This window comes from Entelurus aequoreus, linkage group LG04, assembly GCF_033978785.1.
Source record: "Entelurus aequoreus isolate RoL-2023_Sb linkage group LG04, RoL_Eaeq_v1.1, whole genome shotgun sequence".
In the NCBI taxonomy this organism is placed as follows: Eukaryota; Metazoa; Chordata; class Actinopteri; order Syngnathiformes; family Syngnathidae; genus Entelurus; species Entelurus aequoreus.
The window spans coordinates 6,356,770-6,378,103 of record NC_084734.1 but is presented as its reverse complement, the minus strand read 5'-3'; the positions used below and the strand labels follow the sequence as shown (position 1 = coordinate 6,378,103).

At 35.3% G+C, this 21,334-nt stretch overlaps 1 protein-coding gene across 2 annotated transcripts in view; it reads left to right on the top strand.

Annotated features, from left to right (window-relative positions):
- The window catches only part of LOC133648230 (rho guanine nucleotide exchange factor 6-like), a 118,646-nt gene that overhangs the window by 12,494 nt on the left and 84,818 nt on the right, over positions 1–21,334 (top strand). For both annotated transcript variants that reach the window (XM_062044114.1, XM_062044113.1), the window contains exon 3: positions 17,597–17,681. In XM_062044114.1, coding sequence (XP_061900098.1) covers positions 17,597–17,681 — 85 coding nt within the window. The remainder of the gene's footprint in view (positions 1–17,596; positions 17,682–21,334) is intronic.

Here is a 21,334-nt window from a genome sequence, read left to right as displayed (position 1 = left end):
TGCTTGTTGATGATTTAGTTTGGCCCCAGGAAGACTAGTGGGTTGTTGTGGCAACCAGCTAATGGGGATCCTTAATAAAAATCAAAAATCAAAACACCCGTGCTCACCTGCGTTCAAGCGATCGGCAGAAGGACGAAGGACTTCACCCGATGCGTTTGGCGGCCCGGAGACGTAGGAAGTCAAGGTGAGGTCGGCGGCTAGCGCGGCTAGCGCGGCTAGCGCTCCAACAAAGTCCTCCTGGTTGTGTTGCTGTAGTCCGCTGCTAATACACCGATCCCACCTACAACTGTCTTCTTTGCAGCCTTCATTGTTCATTAAACAAATTGCAAAAGATGTCCAGAATACTGTGGAATTATGAAATGAAAACAGAGCTTTTTGTATAGGATTCTACGGGTACCATAACTTCCGTTACTCTGACTTCGTCACGCGCATACGTCATCATACCGCGACGTTTCAGCCGGATATTTCCCGGGAAGTTTTAAAAGTCACTTTATAAGTTAACCCGGCCGTATTGGCATGTGTTGCAATGTTAAGATTTCATCATTGATATATAAACTATCAGACTGCGTGGTCGGTAGTAGTAGGTTTCAGTAGGCCTTTAAATGTAACGGAGTAAATGTAGCGCGTTACTACCCACCTCTGCATGTCTGTAACTTTACTAGCTCCTGTAGTTTCACATAAGCCGAAACAAGTGTTAAATAATTGTAAAACTTCTGTGTATTTCACTGACTTGGTTGAGACTGCTGACAGATCACAGCATATCATAGCAACACCAGGAGCCACCCGATTGAATGTTTAGTTGCTACAGTCAAGGATGTTTTTTTTGTTACCGGTTACGTTAAGATTCTGGACTAATAATAAGGCTATCGGGGTTTTTTTTTTTTTATGCAAAAGACTGTCATAATTATGACAGCCCATCACATTGAGTTCAAGTGCCGCCGCTACACGTAAACAAAGACACTATCGGCATGGAGTAATCACAAATAAGGAAGCAACGCCACACCGAAGTTTGTATCAGCAATATTTCCTCCTAGTTCCTCGAAATCAGGCACACTAATATGAGTTGTTGTCAACCTGATAAGAACACGCTTTGCTCAGCTGTCCAGTAATCCACCCACCAATTATAATCCACTCGGAGTAGTGAAAATTAGAGATGTCCGATAATATTGGCCTGCCGATATTATCGGCCGATATATGCGTTAAAATGTAATATCGGAAATTATCGGTATCGTTTTTTTTTATTATCGGTATCGTTTTTTTTTTTTTAATAAATTAAATCCACATAAAAAACACAAGATACACTTACAATTAGTGCACCAACCCAAAAAACCTCCCTCCCCCATTCACACTCATTCACACAAAAGGGTTGTTTCTTTCTGTTATTAATATTGTGGTTCCTACATTATATATCAATATATATCAATACAGTCTGCAAGGGATACAGTCCGTAAGCACACATGATTGTGCGTGCTGCTGCTCCACTAATAGTACTAACCTTTAACAGTTAATTTTACTCATTTTCATTCATTACTAGTTTCTATGTAACTGTTTTTATATTGTTGGACTTTCTTTTTTATTCAAGAAAATGTTTTTAATTTATTTATCTTATTTTACAAATTTTTAAAAAAAGTACCTTATCTTCACCATACCTGGTTGTCCAAATTAGGCATAATAACGTGTTAATTCCACGACTGTATATATCGGTTGATATCGGTATCGGTAATTAAAGAGTTGGACAATATCGGAATATCGGATATCGGCAAAAAGCCATTATCGGACATCCCTAGTGAAAATGTTAGTCTTTTTATTTATATAATGCTTACAACACAGACACAAATACATCAGTAGCTGTCGACACTCAATATGGCTTCCGGTCCGCCATTCAAATATGTCTGTGTGCAACATAAACACAAATAACTATTCCTATTGTTCCCACCTAACATGCTAATTGATTGTATTGACTTTAGGGCGGCAACTAACGATTCATTTGATAATCGATTAATCTGTCGATTATTACTTCGATTAATCGATTAATAATCGGATAAAATAGACAAACTACATTTCTATCCTTTCCAGTATTTTATTGAATTTTATTATATTGTTGTACTTTCTTTTTTATTCAAGAAAATGTTTTTAATTTATTTATCTTATTTTACAATTTTTAAAAAAAAGTACCTTATCTTCACCATACCTGGTTGTCCAAATTAGGCATAATAATGTGTTAATTCCACGACTGCATATATCGGTTGATATCGGTATCGGTTGATATCGGTATTGGTAATTAAAGAGTTGGGGAATATCGGATATCGGCAAAAAGCCATTATCGGACATCCCTAGTGAAAATGTTAGTCTTTTTATTTATATAATGCTTACAACACAGACACAAATACATCAGTAGCTGTCGACACTCAATATGGCTTCCGGTCCGCCATTCAAATATGTCTGTGTGCAACATAAACACAAATAACTGTTCCTATTGTTCCCACCTAACATGCTAATTGATTGTATTGACTTTAGGGCTGCAACTAACGATTCATTTGATAATCGATTAATCTGTCGATTATTACTTCGATTAATCGATTAATAATCGGATAAAATTGACAAACTACATTTCTATCCTTTCCAGTATTTTATTGAAAAAAACAGCATACTGGCACCATACTTATTTTGATTATTGTTTCTCAGCTGTTTGTACATGTTGGAGTTTATAAATAAAGGTTTATTTAAAAAAATAAAATAAAAAATAAAATTAAAAAAAATTAAAAAAAAGCCTGTGCGCATGCGCATAGCATAGATCCAACGAATCGCTGACTAAATTAATCGGCAACTATTTTTATAATCGTTTTTAATCGATTTAATCGATTAGTTGTTGCAGCCCTAATTGACTTATATGTTATGTTTGATATGAGTTATGTCAAAGATGTGTGCTCTGCACATGAAACACATACATAAATACTATTATCATTTTTTTTTATTACTTTATTTCTATGATTTTAAATGTTGCTAAAGGGACAAGCGGTAAGAAATGGGTAGATGGACATACTGTGTGTAATTGTAATGAGTAGGGTGGTCCCCATACCAATATTTTGGTACCGGTACCAAAATGTGTTTCGAGACTTATTTAAATAAAGGGGACCACAACATTTTTTTGTTATTGTCTTTATTGTAACAAAACATGTTAGTGTACATGAAACATATGTTTATTATTGTCATTTAGTCCTTAAATCAAATAGTGACAACTTGTCTTTTAGTAGGAAGTAAACAAACAAAGACTCCTAATTAGTCTGCAGTAACATATTGTGTCATTTATACACCTATTATTTTGTACACATTATGAGGGACAAACTGTAAAAATTGATTATTAATCTACTTGTTCATTTACTGTTAATATCTACTTATTTTCTGTTTGAACATGTTCTATCTACACTTCTGTTCAAATGTAATAATCACTTATTCTTCTTTTCTTTGATACTTGACATTAGTTTTGGATGATACCACACATTTAGGTATGGATCATGTCGATACCAAGTAGTTACAGGATCATACATTGGTCATATTCAAAGTCCTCATGTGTCCGGGGACATATTTACTGACTTTATAAACATAATATGAATTTTTTTTTTAAATAAAAAAAGATTTTGTGATGCTAAAAAATATCAATGCAATTATAGTAGTATCGACGAGATACGCTCTTGTACTTGGTATCATTACAGTGGATGTCAGGTGTAGATCCACCCATGGCATTTGTTTACATTCAGGCGCTAGCTTTTGATAGCGGTGACGCAGGTGAGCTATTGTATCCTCCTACGGTGTGTAGTGAAGCATGTTTAGCTATTCCTCGTCCTCCAGTGATAATGATACTTGTATGAAACTTACCTTATTTGTTGCCATTAGATTAGTGATTTAGAAGTAGCTAAAACACTGTGGTTGGATGTTAGCTGTCTTAAAGCAGCTCTTCCTGAGGGTGTTTCAGTGTTATAACTTCACCTTTATCTTGACTTTTTACACCAAAATGCGTCCGTTCTCCCTTTTCTGTCTACACACTGTGTCTGCTTGTAAGTACTCTGTGTGTGTGCGCTGCCCAACATGCTCCCCTGCTCGTAAGACCAGCAATGTCTCCACGTGACGACGCGCCGTCATGCCCGTTAAAAAAAAAGAAAAAGATAAATTGTGAACCAGTACTTTTCAAATAGAGTATAGTACCGTTTTGGATTGATTAGTACCATGCTACTATACTAGTAGTGGTATACCGTACAACCCTAGTAATGAGTGATGGTCTTTACAAGAAGATGACATAACTGCACTGCACACATAGTTGACTTGTTTAAGACTTAAAAAACAGCCGTTGATAATAAAAAAAATCTTCCCTGCTGTGAGATGTTACATGATGTTGCTGGTGCACAACCTCTTGCGCTAAAAGAAATGCCAATAAAAATTAAATTTTTTCCACATCTTTATTTACACAAATTACATAGTACCGATAAGACTACCGATTAATACCAGTATCGATCAAAATATCGATATTGGTATGGATAAAATCCCAACCAAATACATGCCTAGTCAAGAGTAGCGGGGCAGTAGGAAATATTGGACTTTAAACTCACTAGGTCCTTCCTCAAAACACTTTGCATTCACACGCTTGTGGGTCAGAAAGTGTTTATCAGCAAAAATGCATTTGTTGAAATATGATTTTGATATAACTCACCCTTACCTCTTGAACACTGTCAATAATGTACAACATGTAGTTGAATGCTTCTCAATTATTTTATGTTAAGCCCCCCCTACGAAGAAGAAGCCCCCCGCCCCCCCCCCCACACACACATAGTATAATTTGTCTATAGAATGATACACCTCTGCATAACTTTGTATCATTATTAACCGACTGCACAGTTCCTGTCTTCACAATAAAAGTTTTGCTTCATCCTGCCTGCGCTAACAAAATAAGAGTTTCAAAAAACTAGCGCACACGAGCTAGCAAGCTAGGGAGTTTGCCGCCAATGTATTTCTTGTAAAGTGCATAAAAAGGAAGATGAACAAACTTTCATGTGGTATTGGACAGAATGGAGGACTTTTTTTCTCCTCCATTTGAAAATGTGGACGTTATCATCACTACTGTCTGATTCCAATCTATGCAAGTTATTTGTGTTTTATTTTAATTTATTTTGTGTTTTTCTCCTCCATTTGAAAATGTGGACGTTATCATCACTACTGTCTGATTCCAATCCATGCAAGTTATTTTATTTTATTTTATTTTATTTTATTTTATTTTGTGTTTTTCTCCTCCATTTGAAATGTGGACGTTATCATCACTACTGTCTGATTCCAATCCATGCAAGTTATTTTATTTTATTTTGTGTTTTTCTCCTCCATTTGAAAATGTGTATGTTATCTTCACTACTGTCTGATTCCAATCAAGGCAAGTTATTTGTGTTTTATTTTATTTATTTATTTATTATTTTATTTTATTTTGTGTTTTTCTCCTCCATTTGAAAATGTGGACGTTATCATCACTACTGCCTGATTCCAGTCAATGCAAGTTATTTGTGTTTTGTTATATTTTATTTTGTGTTTTATTTTATTTATTAATTTTTTATTTTTTTAATATTATTTTACTTTATTTTATTTTGTGTTTTCCCCTCCATTGTAAAATGTGGATGTTATCATCACTACTGTCTGATTCCAATCAATGCAATTTATTTGTGTTTTATTTTATTTTGTTTTATGTATTTTTTAAATTTTTTAAAATTAAATTTTTATTTTATTTTATTGTATTTTATTTTATGTTGTGTTTTTCTCCTCCATTGTAAAATGTGTAGGTTATCATCACTACTGTCTGATTCCAATCAATGCAAGTTTTTTGTGTTTTATTTTATTTTATTTTGTGTTTTATTTATTTATTTATTTATTTTTATTTTATTTTGTGTTTTTCTCCTCCATTTGAAAATGTGGATGTTATCATCACTACTGCCTGATTCCAATCAACGCAAGTTTTTTGTGTTTTATTTTATTTTATTTTGTGTTTTATTTATTTAATTAATTAATTAATTAATTTTATTTTGTGTTTTTCTCCTCCATTGTAAAATGTGTATGTTATCATCACTACTGTCTGATTCCAATCCATGCAAGTCATCACAATCCCAGCAACTTATATTCTTGTCTTCATGAAAGAAACACGCTTGTATTATCATTAAACACCTTTCACTCTTTCATAAATAAATCAACATAAATGATAAATATGAATGATCCCCTCCACTTGGTACATTGGAAAGCAGCTCACCTGCAGTAAAAAGGTGTGGCCACCCCTGCTTTAGATGAATAAGAAATAAAAATGAACTTTTTTGATTTGAGCAGATGGCTGCCATGACACAAAGTGGTCTGAGTACTTTCCGGACCTGCTCTGTGAACATTTCTGACCAGAACTTTAGCTTCCACTCTCCTGGAGGGAATGTGGAGCAGATGTTGGGAGTGTCCTCGGTCTGGCTGAGGGCCACACTGGACACTAATCCCTCCTTTTTGCCTTGCATCTTTATAAATAATCTGCTCCTGGTCAGGTCTGGAGTCCCATCATGTGGTCGGTGCCAGTGGCAAAGTGCTGGCTCCTCCAAGCCCATAATTAGACCTTCTGAGGCTCTCCAGCCAGCCCACTGATGTCATCATGTCTTCCCCCCCCCCTCCTCCTCCTCCTCCTCCTCCCCCCCCGCACAAAGAACACAGTCATAGTGTTTTCACTTCTGCACTACAAAGAGGAAGTAGTGCTTGCAAGCTGAAGGCTGAATGAGACGATCTGTTAGTGAGTGCTCACGCTCGGCAAAGTAGAGCTGCTGCCTGTTGGTCAATGTGTCATGTGACCTCTGGCAGTGATGTTTTACTCCTCCTACACGCGTGGAGGAGGTGAGCGATGTACGACTATTGTCAACACAACAAAATGAATGATGCGCCGAGGACTTTGATCGAGGCTGCTAGTCTGTTCTATTGATTTACTCTTAATTAACATCCGCCATCTGTGTGTGTGTGTGGGTGTGTGTGTGTGTGTGTGTGGGTGTGTGTCAGTCAATATGCCGCTTTGGGTATGGTGCAGGTATACTACAAGAGCAGTGAAGTTGTCACGTTGTGTAAATGGTAAATAAAAAGAGAATACAACAAATCCTTTTCAACTTATATTTAAGTGAATAGACTGCAAAGACAAGATATTTCATGTTCACACTGTGCAAATAATCATGAACTTAGAGTTTAATGGCAGCAACACATTGCAAAAAAAAAAAGCATTGTTACCAGTGTGTTACATGGCCTTTCCTTTGAACAACACTCAGTAAAGGTTTGGGAAGTGAGGAGACACATTTTGGAAGTGCAATTCTTTCCCATTCTTGCTTGATGTACAGCTTAAGTTGTTCAACAGTCTCATATTTTAGCCTTCACACATTTTCAATGTCTGGACTACAGGCAGGCCAGTCTAGTACCCGCACTCTTTTACTATGAAGCCACGCTGTTGTAACACATGGCTTGGCATAGTCTTGCTGAAATAAGCAGGGGCGTCCATGATAACATTGCTTGGATGATACACTTACAATTAGTGCACCAACCCAAAAAACCTCCCTCCCCCATTCACACTCATTCACACAAAAGGGTTGTTTCTTTCTGTTATTAATATTCTGCTTCCTACATTATATATCAATATATATCAATACAGTCTGCAAGGGATACAGTCCGTAAGCACACATGGTTGTGCGTGCTGCTGCTCCACTAATAGTACTAACCTTTAACAGTTAATTTTACTCATTTTCATTAATTACTAGTTTCTATGTAACTGATTTTATATTGTTTTACTTTCTTTTTTATTCAAGAAAATGTTTATAATTTATTTATCTTATTTTATTAATTAAAAAAAAAAAGGACCTTATCTTCACCATACCTGGTTGTCCAAATTAGGCATAATAATGTGTTAATTCCACAACTGTATATATCAGTATCGGTATCGGTTGATATCGGTATCGGTAATTAAAGAGTTGGACAATATCGGAATATCGGATATCGGCAAAAAGCCATTATCGGACATCCCTAGTTTTATGCCTTTTCTGTCAAAGATAACTTTGTTTTTTATAGTAAAACTGAAATATGCAGTATTTAGTAATTAGAGCCTTAAAAGATCAATAATGCAGGACACCATTGATTTTAATTCTTTCATATTTTTGAGTAATCACAGTGAAAAGTTAAATAAGATCCTACTAAATATATTATGTATCCAAAAGGTCCCCCACTCATAAAGTGATCAATTTTTATTAGTTTTTTTTTTAACTTTTAACTAGAGATGTCCGATAATATCGGCCTGCCGATATTATTGGCCGATAAATGCTTTAAAATGTAATATCGGAAATTATCGGTATCGGTTTTTTATTATCGGTATCGTTTTTTATTTTTTTTATTTTTATTTTTATTTTATTAAATCCACATAAAAAACACAAGATACACTTACAATTAGTGCAGCAACCCAAAAAACCTCCCTCCCCCATTTACACTCATTCACACAAAAGGGTTGTTTCTTTCTGTTATTAATATTCTGCTTCCTACATTATATATCAATATATATCAATACAGTCTGCAAGGGATACAGTCCGTAAGCACACATGATTGTGCGTGCTGCTGCTCCACTAATAGTACTAACCTTTAACAGTTAATTTGACACATTTTCATTAATTACTATTATCTATGTAACTGTTTTTATATTGTTGTACTTTCTTTTTTATTCAAGAAAATGTTTTTAATTTATTTATCTTATTTTATTTGATCCATTTTTAAAAAAAGTACCTTATCTTCACCATACCTGGTTGTCCAAATTAGGCATAATAATGTGTTAATTCCACAACTGTATATATCGGTTGATATCGGTATCGGTTGATATCGGTATCGGTAATTAAAGAGTTGGACAATATCGGCATATCGGATATCGGCAAAAAGCCATTATCGGACATCCCTACTTACAAGTAGCATTATCACTGGAGGGCAAGGAATAAGTAAACATGCTTCACTACACACCGTAGGAGGATACAATACCTCACCGGCGTCACAATGTAAACAAATGCCATGGGTGGATCTACACCTGACATCCACTGTAATGATACCAAGTACAAGAGCGTATCTAGTCGATACTACTATGATTAAATCAATTACATCAATAATTTTTATCGTCACAAAATCTTTTTTCCTTTTTAAAAAATTCATATTATGTTAATAAAGTCAGTAAATATGTCCCTGGACACATGAGGACTTTGAATATGACCAATGTATGATCCTGTAACTACTTGGTATCAGATCCATACCTAAATTTGGGAACTGAGGAGACACATTTTTGAAGTGCAATTATTTCCCATTCTTGCTTGATGTACAGCTTAAGTTGTTCAACAGTCTCCCTTCTCATATTTTAGCCTTCACACATTTGCAATGTCTGGACTACAGGCAGGCCAGTCTAGTACCCGCACTCTTTTACTATGACTGTTGTAACACGTGGCTTGGCATCGTCTTGCTGAAATAAGCAGGGGCGTCCATGATAACGTTGCTTGGATGGCAACATATGTTGTATGTACCTTTCAGCATTAATGGTGCCTTCACAGATGTGTAAGTTACCCATGCCTTGGCCACTAATACACCCCCATACCATCACAGCTTCCACACTTTCACCCTAGAACAGTCCGGATGGTTCTTTTTCCTCTTTGGTCCGGAGGACACGACGTCCACAGTTTCCAAAAACAATTTGAAACGTGGACTCGTCAGACCACAGAACACTTTTCCACAGTCCATCTTAGATGAGCTCGGGCCCAGCGAAGCGTTTCTGGGTGTTGTTGATAAATGGCCGTGGCTTTGCGTAGTAGAGTTTTAACTTGCACTTACGGATGTAGCGACCAACTGTAGTTACTGACAGTGGGTTTCTGAAGTGTTCCTGAGCCCTTATGGTGATATCCTTTACACGCTGATGTGGCTTTTTGATGCAGTACCGCCTGAGGGATCCAAGGTGTGTAATACCATGGCTTACGTGCAGTGATTTCTCCACATTCTCTGAACCTTTTGATGATATTACGGAGCGTAGATGGTGAAGTCCCTAAATTCCTTGTTGAGAAATGTTGTTCTTCAACAATTTGCTCAGGCATTTGTTGACAAAGTGGTGACCCTCGCCCCCGTCCTTGTTTGTGAACGACCGAGCATTCCATGGAAGCTGCTTTTACACCCAATCACGGCACCCACCTGTTCCCAATTAGCCTGTCCACCTGTGGGGTGTTCCAAACAAGTGTATTGACGAGCATTCCTCAGTCTTTTTTGCCACTCGTGCCAGCTTTTTTGAAACATGTCGCAGGCATCAAATTCCAAATGAGCTAATATTTGCACAAAATAAGAAAGTTTCTCAGTGTGAACATGAAATATCTTGTCTTTGCCGTCTATTCAAATGAATATAAGTTGAAAAGGATTTGTTGTATTCTCTTTTTATTTAGCATTTACACAACGTGACAACTTGTACTTTATCCCCACACACACACACAGAGTTTTGACTCAATAATGTCTTGAAAATGTAATTATATTGCATCAAAAATGTAATACAATATTAGTCTTAATGTATTATTTTATTATAATTGCATAATAATGACAATAATGAATATACTTTATTCATTTTATGCAAGAACCTCCACGTTCTGCTTTATTAAACTACATTCTTATAACTTGAGTTAGTGCTTTTATTCACCACTAGACTTATGAACATTTTAACAATTTCTCAGAGGATGTGTCTATACTTGCTTTGGAATGAAATGACTTTTCTGCCTGTTAGCAAAATGAAGATGATTTTATTTGGCGCAAGTGGTTGCAGGTAACTTGCAAAACTAAGTGTACAAAACTGCAAAAATATTGCATTTGCCTACAAAAATGTTGTTTTTTAATGGTATATTTATTCAGAAAGCAAGATGCAAATGCCAATATGACACCCGGGTGGTCACATGACTCCACCTTGGTGTGCATGTGTAATCTTGATGTAAGGATGATGATGATGTAATGGTCTCCACTCTCTGAGCAGCACCAATCTACCTCCCGTATTTAACATGTTTTATTTAAATGTGAAACCAAATACGCTGGAGGAGAGAAGATGGCTGTGTGAGACATCAGCACGCGTGTGTTTGTTGTGCTCAGTGCTTTAATATGTGTGTCCTTAGTAGGGTTGTACGGTATACCAGTACTAGTATACCGGTACCAGTACTAATCAATCAAAAACGGTACTATACTCTGTTTGAAAAGTACCGCTTCCTCATTTTATATATATATATATATATATATTTTTAACAGGCACGTGGTGACATTGCTGGTTTTACGAGCAGAAGAGCATGTTGGGCAGCGCACACACACAGAGTACTTACAAGCAGACACAGTGTGTAGACAGAAAAGGGAGAATGGACGCATTTTGGTGTAAAAAGTGGAGATAAAGGTGAAGTTATAACACTGAAACACCCTCAGGAAGAGCTGCTTTAAGACACGCGGCTAACATCCATCCACAGTGTTTGAGCTACTTCTAAATCACTAATCCTTGTAAGTAAGTGTCTTGCAAGTAGAGATGTCCGATAATATCGGTCTGCCAGATATTATCGGCCGATAAATGCGTTAAAATGTAATATCGGAAATTATCGGTATCGGTTTTTTTATTGTCAGTATCGTTTTTTTTAAAAAAATTTTTTTATTTTTTCATTAAATCCACATAAAAAACACAAGTTACACTTACAAATAGTGCACCAACCCAAAAAACCTCCCTCCCCCATTTACACTCATTCACACAAAAGGGTTGTTTCTTTCTGTGATGAATATTCTGCTTCCTACATTATATATCAATATATATCAATACAGTCTGCAAGGGATACAGTCCGTAAGCACACATGGTTGTGCGTGCTGCTGCTCCACTAATAGTACTAACCTTTAACAGTTAATTTTACTCATTTTCATTCATTACTAGTTTCTATGTAACTGTTTTTATATTGTTTTACTTTCTTTTTTATTCAAGAAAATGTTTATAATTTATTTGTCTTATTTTATTGATTAAAAAAAAAAGGACCTTATCTTCACCATACCTGATTGTCCAAATTAGGCATAATAATGTGTTAATTCCACAACTGTATATATCAGTATCGGTATTGGTTGATATCGGTATCGGTAATTAAAGAGTTGGACAATATCGGAATATCGGATATCGGCAAAAAGCCATTATCGGACATCCCTAGTTTTATGCCTTTTCTGTCAAAGATAACTTTGTTTTCTATAGTAAAACTGAAATATGCAGTATTTAGTAATTAGAGCCTTAAAAGATCAATAATGCAGGACACCATTGATTTTAATTATTTCATATTTTTGAGTAATCACAGTGAAAAGTTAAATAAGATCCTACTAAATATATTATGTATCCAAAAGGTCCCCCACTCATAAAGTGATCAATTTTTATTAGTTTTTTTTTAAAACTTTTAACTAGAGATGTCCGATAATATCGGCCTGCCGATATTATTGGCCGATAAATGCTTTAAAATGTAATATCGGAAATTATCGGTATCGGTTTTTTATTATCGGTATGGTTTTTTTATTTTTTATTTATTTTTATTTTTATTAAATCCACATAAAAAACACAAGATACACTTACAATTAGTGCACCAACCCAAAAAACCTCCCTCCCCCATTCACACTCATTCACACAAAAGGGTTGTTTCTTTCTGTTATTAATATTCTGGTTCCTACATTATATATCAATATATATCAATACAGTCTGCAAGGGATACAGTCCGTAAGCACACATGATTGTGCGTGCTGCTGCTCCACTAATAGTACTAACCTTTAACAGTTAATTTGACACATTTTCATTAATTACTAGTTTCTATGTAACTGTTTTTATATTGTTTTACTTTCTTTTTTATTCAAGAAAATGTTTTTAATTTATTTATCTTATTTTATTTTATTCATTTTTAAAAAAAAGTACCTTATCTTCACCATACCTGGTTGTCCAAATTAGGCATAATAATGTGTTAATTCCACGACTGCATATATCGGTTGATATCGGTATCAGTAATTAAAGAGTTGGACAATATCGGCATATCGGATATCGGCAAAAAGCCATTATCGGACATCCCTACTTACAAGTAGCATTATCACTGGAGGGCAAGGAATAAGTAAAAATGCTTCACTACACACCGTAGGAGGATACAATACCTCACCGGCGTCACAATGTAAACAAATGCCATGGGTGGATCTACACCTGACATCCACTGTAATGATACCAAGTACAAGAGCGTATCTAGTCGATACTACTATGATTAAATCAATTACATCAATAATTTTTATCGTCACAAAATCTTTTTTCCTTTTTAAAAAAATCATATTATGTTTATAAAGTCAGTAAATATGTCCCTGGACACATGAGGACTTTGAATATGACCAATGTATGATCCTGTAACTACTTGGTATCGACATGATCCATACCTAAATGTGTGGTATCATCCAAAACTAATGTCAAGTATCAAAGAAGAGAAGAATAAGTGATTATTACATTTGAACAGAAGTGTAGATAGAACATGTTAAAACAGAAAATAAGCAGATATTAACAGTAAATGAACAAGTAGATTAATAATCCATTTTTACAGTTTGTCCTTCATAATGTGTACAAAATAATAGGGATGATGTTTGATAAGAAATTATCGAGTTCGAGCCTGTTATCGAATCCTCTTATCGAACCGATTCCTTATCGATTCTCTTATCGAGTCCAGATAGGTTGTTGTATATGGAAAAAAACACACAATATTTGGTTTAACAAAAGCTCACTTTTATTATATAATAAAAAAATAAAATCAAATAAATAAATATTGACTGTTACCCACCTAAAAAAATAAAATAAATAAATATTGACTGTTGTTACCCAAAGTATATTAAGTGGGATTTTTCAGAGAAACAAATATATACAGTAACACAAAAACAAGCTGTCTCTGTGATCACTATAGGTGTATAAATAATAATATAGTGTTAAATAAAATCAGTCCCTTGGGCACTAAACTGGAAATAATACAGCTCTCCAAAAAGTGCACTTCTGCTGCTATTGGAACATAACTGTTTGTTATGATGCTTTGACATTTTTGCACTTTATTTCTTTATTGAAAGAAAATTCTATGAAGAGAAAAGTTGTTTGCAAATGTGGTTACAATGCTAAAAAATGAAAAGTTAAAGCTAAAAAAAGAAATACACTTTATTGAGTTAACATTATGTCTTTATAGGGGGAAAGATGTTATGAGCTAGAGAATATAACAACTACACTACCCAGCATGCAACGGGAGTGACGAGCATGTGCGGTAGCCCCGAAAAGTGTTGCATGTTGCCACGCTGTGAAAGTAAACGTCAAGAACTCAGCCAACACGCCTCGTCTGCATTATTTATAATTAGACAAACAACACATATACAGTGTGATTTTGTAACGTTTACAAGGAAAGAAAAACAAAAGTTAAAAAAGGGAGACATGTTGTATATATATGTATGTGCTGCGGTTGTTTTAAGAACGTTGTGACAGCTGCCGTAAAGGAGGTGCGTTGCTAGCCTGGTTGCTATGTTTCCGGTTGGTCGTAAAAGTGTTCGTCATGTGTTTTACCCTGCTAAAATCTCTCAGTAAAGTTATTCATTGGATTATACCTTTTTGTTTTGAACTTTATTACACATTGGAGCGCTTTTTCCAGTCCATTTTTTTCCTGCTTTCGCTATCTGCGCCTAATGACTGAACTACGTGACGTCATTTCTTGTGATGTCCCACGGAGCATTTCTGGTCGGGACGGTAGGGTTGATACTCGAAACCGGTTTTCCCGGTTGTTCGATAAGAAAAGAACCGAGTCCTCGGACTCGAATCCCTTTTTAAAAACCGGTACCCGTTATCGAGACCACTATAGTAAAGAAAAAGAGTTGGTTCTATATTCGAACCCCTCGGAACGAATCCCGTCCCGACCAGAAATGCTCCGTGGGACATCACAAGAAATCAGTCACGTAGCTCAGTCATTAGGCGCAGATAGCGAAAGCAGGAAAAAAATGGACGGGAAAAAGCGCTCCAAGGTGTAATAAAGTTCAAAACAAAAGGTATAATCCAATGAATAACTTTACTGGGAGATTTGAGCAGGGTAAAACACATGACCAACACTTTTACCACCAACCGGAAACATAGCAACCAGGCTAGCAACGCACCTCCTTTACGGCAGCTGTCGCAACGTTCTTAAAACAACCGCAGCACATACATATACATACAACATATCTCCCTTTTTTAACTTTTGTTTTTCTTTCCTTGTAAACAAAACAAAATCACACTGTAGATGTGTTGTCTGTCTAATTATAAATAATGCAGACGAGGCGTGTTGGCTGAGTTCTTGACGTTTACTTTCACGGGTGACGACATGCAACAACACTTTTCGGGGCTACCGCGCATGCTCGTAACTCCCGTTGCATGCTGGGTAGTGTAGTTGTTATATTCCCTAGCTCATAACATGTTTCCCCCTATAAAGAAATAATGTTAACTCAATAAAGTGTATTTCTTTTTTTAGCTTTAACTTTTCATTTTTTAGCATTGTAACCACATTTGCAAACAACTTTTCTCTTCATAGAACTTTCTTTCAATAAAGAAATAAAGTGAAAAAATGTCAAAGCATCATAACAAACAGTTATGTTCCAATAGCAGCAGAAGTGCACTTTTTGGAGAGCTGTATTATTTCCAGTTTTGTGCCCAAGGGACTGATTTTATTTAACACTATATTATTATTTATACACCTATAGTGATCACAGAGACAGCTTGTTTTTGTGTTACCTTATATATTTGTTTTTCTGAAAAATCCCACTTAATATACTTTGGGTAACAACAGTCAATATTTATTTTTTTTATTTTTTTAGGGGGGCAACAGTCAATATTTATTTATTTTTTAGATTAAATTGTTTTCTTATATAATAAAAGTGAGCTTTTGTTAAACCAAATATTGTGTGTTTTTTTCCATATACAACAACCTATCTGGACTCGATAAGAGAATCGATAAGGAATCGGTTCGATAAGAGGATTCGATAATAGACTCGAACTCGATAATTTCTTATCAAATATCATCCCTACGGGACGGGATTCGTTCCGAGGGATTCGAATAAAGAACCAACTCTTTTTCTTTACTATAGTGGTCTCGATAACGGGTACCGGTTCTCAAAAAGGGATTCGAGTCCGAGGACTCGGTTCTTTTCTCATCGAACAACCGGGAAAACCGGTTTCGAGTATCATCCCTACAAAATAATAGGTGTATAAATGACACAATATGTTACTGCAGACTAATTAGGAGTCTTTGTTTGTTTACTTACTACTAAAAGACAAGTTGTCTAGTATGTTCACTATTTTATTTAAGGACTAAATGACAATAATAAACATATGTTTCATGTACACTAACATTTTTTGTTCAAATAAAGACAAAAATGACATTTTTTGTGGTCCCATTTATTTAGAAAAGTATCGAAATACATTTTGGTACCGGTACCAAAATATTGGTACGGGGACAAGCCTAGTCCTCGTCATGTGTGGTCCATAGTGTTCTCTTCATAGAACTTTCTTTCAATAAAGAAATAAAGTGAAAAAATGTCAAAGCATCATAACAAACAGTTATGTTCCAATAGCAGCAGAAGTGCACTTTTTGGAGAGCTGTATTATTTCCAGTTTTGTGCCCAAGGGACTGATTTTATTTAACACTATATTATTATTTATACACCTATAGTGATCACAAAGACAGCTTGTTTTTGTGTTACCTTATATATTTGTTTTTCTGAAAAATCCCACTTAATATACTTTGGGTAACAACAGTCAATATTTATTTATTTTATTTTTTTAGGGGGGCAACAGTCAATATTTATTTATTTTTTAGATTAAATTGTTTTCTTATATAATAAAAGTGAGCTTTTGTTAAACCAAATATTGTGTGTTTTTTTCCATATACAACAACCTATCTGGACTCGATAAGAGAATCGATAAGGAATCGGTTCGATAAGAGGATTCGATAATAGACTCGAACTCGATAATTTCTTATCAAACATCATCCCTACGGGACGGGATTCGTTCCGAGGGATTCGAATAAAGAACCAACTCTTTTTCTTTACTATAGTGGTCTCGATAACGGGTACCGGTTCTCAAAAAGGGATTCGAGTCCGAGGACTCGGTTCTTTTCTTATCGAACAACCGGGAAAACCGGTTTCGAGTATCATCCCTACAAAATAATAGGTGTATAAATGACACAATATGTTACTGCAGACTAATTAGGAGTCTTTGTTTGTTTACTTACTACTAAAAGACAAGATGTCTATTTTATTTAAGGACTAAATGACAATAATAAACATATGTTTCATGTACACTAACATTTTTTGTTCAAATAAAGACAAAAATGACATTTTTTGTGGTCCCATTTATTTAGAAAAGTATCGAAATACAATTTGGTACCGGTACCAAAATATTGGTACGGGGACAAGCCTAGTCCTCGTCATGTGTGGTCCATAGTGTGGTTTGTTATTTGTGTTCAGCCCATTCCAAATGTTCTTTCTTCCTCCGCAGGGGTTTGAACCCGAGTGTTTGTACAGCGGGGAGAACTTCGCCAAAGTCTTGGCCACTTTGCTGGCCGTCAACTTTGCCACACAAGGTAAGATCTCCGCCGTCCTTCCCCGACCTTCCCTCTCTGCTTGGTGGTTTTGCACCATCGATCGCTCCAACAGTTTTTCCACAATTAATCAATTATTCATGTGGGCTGTGTAATTGTCAAAGAAAAAAAAAAAAAAAAGCCATCAAGGGTCACAGTGACTTGTTTTGTGGACTATCCATCCTGGAGCACACCGTTGTGAGTGAATAAGAAGACACATGGAGGTACAACGGTCAGCACACCTTCTACACCTGTGATTAGGGGGGGAAACATTTCGGTTCGGTACGTACCTCGGTTTAGAGGTCACGGTTCGGTTCATTTTCAGTACAGTAAGAAAACAACAAAATATACATTTTTTGGTTATTTATTTACCAAATATGTAAACAATGGCTTTATCCTTTTAACATTGGGAACACTATAATAATTCTGCCCACGTTAATCAACATTAAACTGCCTCAAGTTGTTGCTCAGATTAAATAAAATGACAAAACTTTTCTTCTACATATAAAAAGTGCAACATTAAACAGTTTCAAGTCAACTCATCATGCTTAATTTATGACAGCATTTGGGAAGCCTGTAGTTGATTTATTATGTAAATCAGGGGTCACCAACGCGGTGCCCGCGGGCACCAGGTAGCCCGTAAGGACCAGGGGCCGTACTTATCAAGCTTCTTAGAATTACTCCTAAGAAGTCTGCTAAGAGTTGACTTAAGAGTAAATAAATTCTTCGCTGAAAGCTGCACTTAAAAGTTAGTTATCAAGCGTCTTACTCACACTTTCAGCGAAGTGTAGGACTGAATCTTAAGTGTCACACTCAGAGCTGAATTACGACATTACTATGTGCCGTAAACGCAATTTTAGGTGACGTCATTTCTGTGTCCATAGAAATGACCAATCACGGAAGGGAATCCGTTGTCTAAGAATAAAGAAATATCTTGGAAATATTTAAGTGGACAATGGGAGTGTATATTTTGACAATAAACTACAAAATAATACAAAACAAACTAGTCCCCGCCGGCACTCACGCTACCGCTCCCTCTCTTCTCTCGCCCACACACTCACTGACGTCACTCACCTCACGGCCACACACATACGCTACTGTCATAACATTTTCTTTCCAATTCATTAATTAGGCAACTAATTTGAAACTGGTGTGGGTGGCTCTATATATACTAGCCCACTGCAGACACATGCAGAAATCAACAAGGAATCAAAAAGTATTAAATCTGTGACAAAAATAATATCCGCTCTGTCTAAACGATACCGTTTGATCAGCTGCTCGTCATCAAAAAAAAAAACATTGTTCCGTTCCCTGAACGTTCGCACACGTCTCTCTCGCCTCAGTGCCATCCCCTGCTGGCAACTCCTAACCACTTAAGACACCTCTGAAGGTCTCTTAAATATCGTGGAGAGTAGGAGTGATTCTTAGACTTAAGAACGTTGATAAAAAGCTTTTATTCTTAAGTTTGAGAGTAGGACTAAATTTCGCAAATTCTCAGGACTTAAGTGTAAAATGGCACTCTAAGAAGCTTGATAAGTACGGCCCCAGATGAGTAGCCCGCCGGCCTGTTCTAAAAATAGCTCAAATAGCAGCACTTACCAGTGAGCTGCCTCTATTTTTTAAATTGTATTTATTTACTAGCAAGCTGGTCTCGCTTTGCCCGACATTCTTAATTCTAAGAGAGACAAAACTCAAATAGAATTTGAAAATCCAAGAAAATATTTTAAAGACTTGGTCTTCACTTGTTTAAATAAATTCATTAATTTTTTTTACTTTGCTTCTTATAACTTTCAGAAAGACAATTTTAGAGAAAAAAATACAACATTAAAAATGATTTTAGGATTTTTAAACACATATACCTTTTTACCTTTTAAATTCCTTCCTCTTCTTTCCTGACAATTTAAATCAATGTTCAAGTAAATGTGTTTTTTTTTATTGTAAAGAATAATAAATACATTTTAATTGAATTCTTCATTTTAGCTTCTGTTTTTTCGATGAAGAATATTTGTGAAATATTTCTTCAAACTTATTATGATTAAAATTCAAAAAAAATATTCTGGCAGATCTAGAAAATCTGTAGAATCAAATTTAAATCTTATGTCAAAGTCTTTTGAATGTCTTTTAAAATTTTTGTTCTGGAAAATCTAGAAGAAATAATGATTTGTCTTTGTTAGAAATATAGCTTTGTCCAATTTGTTATATATTCTAACAAAGTGTAGATTGGATTTTAAACCTATTTAAAACATGTCATCAAAATTCTAAAATTAATCTTAATCAGGAAACATTACTAATGATGTTCCATAAATTCTTTTTTTTAAGTTTTTCTCTTCTTTTTTTTGGTTGAATTTTGAATTTTAAAGAGTCGAAATTGAAGATAAACTATGTTTCAAAATGTAATTGTCATTTTTTTCGTGTTTTCTCCTATTTTAAACCATTCAATTAAGTGTAAATATCATTAATTATTAATAATAACATAGAGTTAAAGGTAAATTGAGCAAAATGGCTATCTCTGGCAATTTATTTAAGTGTGTATCAAACTGGTAGCCCTTCGCATTAATCAGTACCCAAGAAGTAGCTCTTGGTTTCAAAAAGGTTGGTGACCCCTGATGTAAATGTTATATTGTTATCAACATGTGATAGCAGGGACCCTGCCATTCAAAACTAGGCTGCTCCATTACTAATGATTAATGTAACTATAGCTGAAAAAAATAGTACAATAGCAATAGGAGAGACTATTCACCCCTGAACACCATGGAGTTCATGTAGGCTTAATGATGCACTTACATTATTATATCAACTATCAGAGACAGAAACTCTTCATTTAACATAATGTCCTTTTTTGCTGCTTCAACACAGCTCAGTCAACACAGAAAAAGGTCAAGTGAAATAACAGACAGACAGGGCTTTGCTGTCCGTAACACACACACACACCGCAAAATGAGCTAACGTTACGCTAAAGCTAACTAGCCTTCACCTCAAGCCAGGACTGCGAGCGAGCTGAGCTGCAGTTTATATTTCTAGAAGGTCAACGGGCTCATAGTGATGTTACTAGTAGTTGACTGGGAGGTGTTTATTATCATTTGGGGAGAGTCCGCAGCCTGATGATTACCTGCTAAACCAGGGGTGTCCAAACTTTTTCCACTGAGGGTCGCACACTGAAAAATCAAAGCAACGGGGGGCCATTTTGATATTTTTTATTTTAAAAACCAATACAATTATGTATAAAAAACATACATTTAGGCCTCCACTCAGACTTGATTCCGGGGACCCCAAAAGTTTTTGGTCAAAAAAAATATTACAAATGTGTCATTATTTAGTATTATTATTATTTTTATTATTCAAGGTTTAAATCTCTAGATCAACATTAGGTCTATCTGTCAATATAACGCTTTTAAAGATTTAAGTTGTATGCCATTTTTGTCAAGGAAAACCGTGTTTTTTTATGGAAAAAAACACAAAATATGCAATATTTTCCCCCAATAAAATTTTAAAGTGGAATATTTGAGATTATATATTAATTGGAGTCTTAAAAAGGTCAATAACTCATAACAACATTGATTTTAATTCATTATTTTTTTGAGCAATGACACTTAAAAAAAAAATAATAAAAAAAAAAGTCCCACTAAAATTATTGGGGATCCAAAAGGGTACTGCTC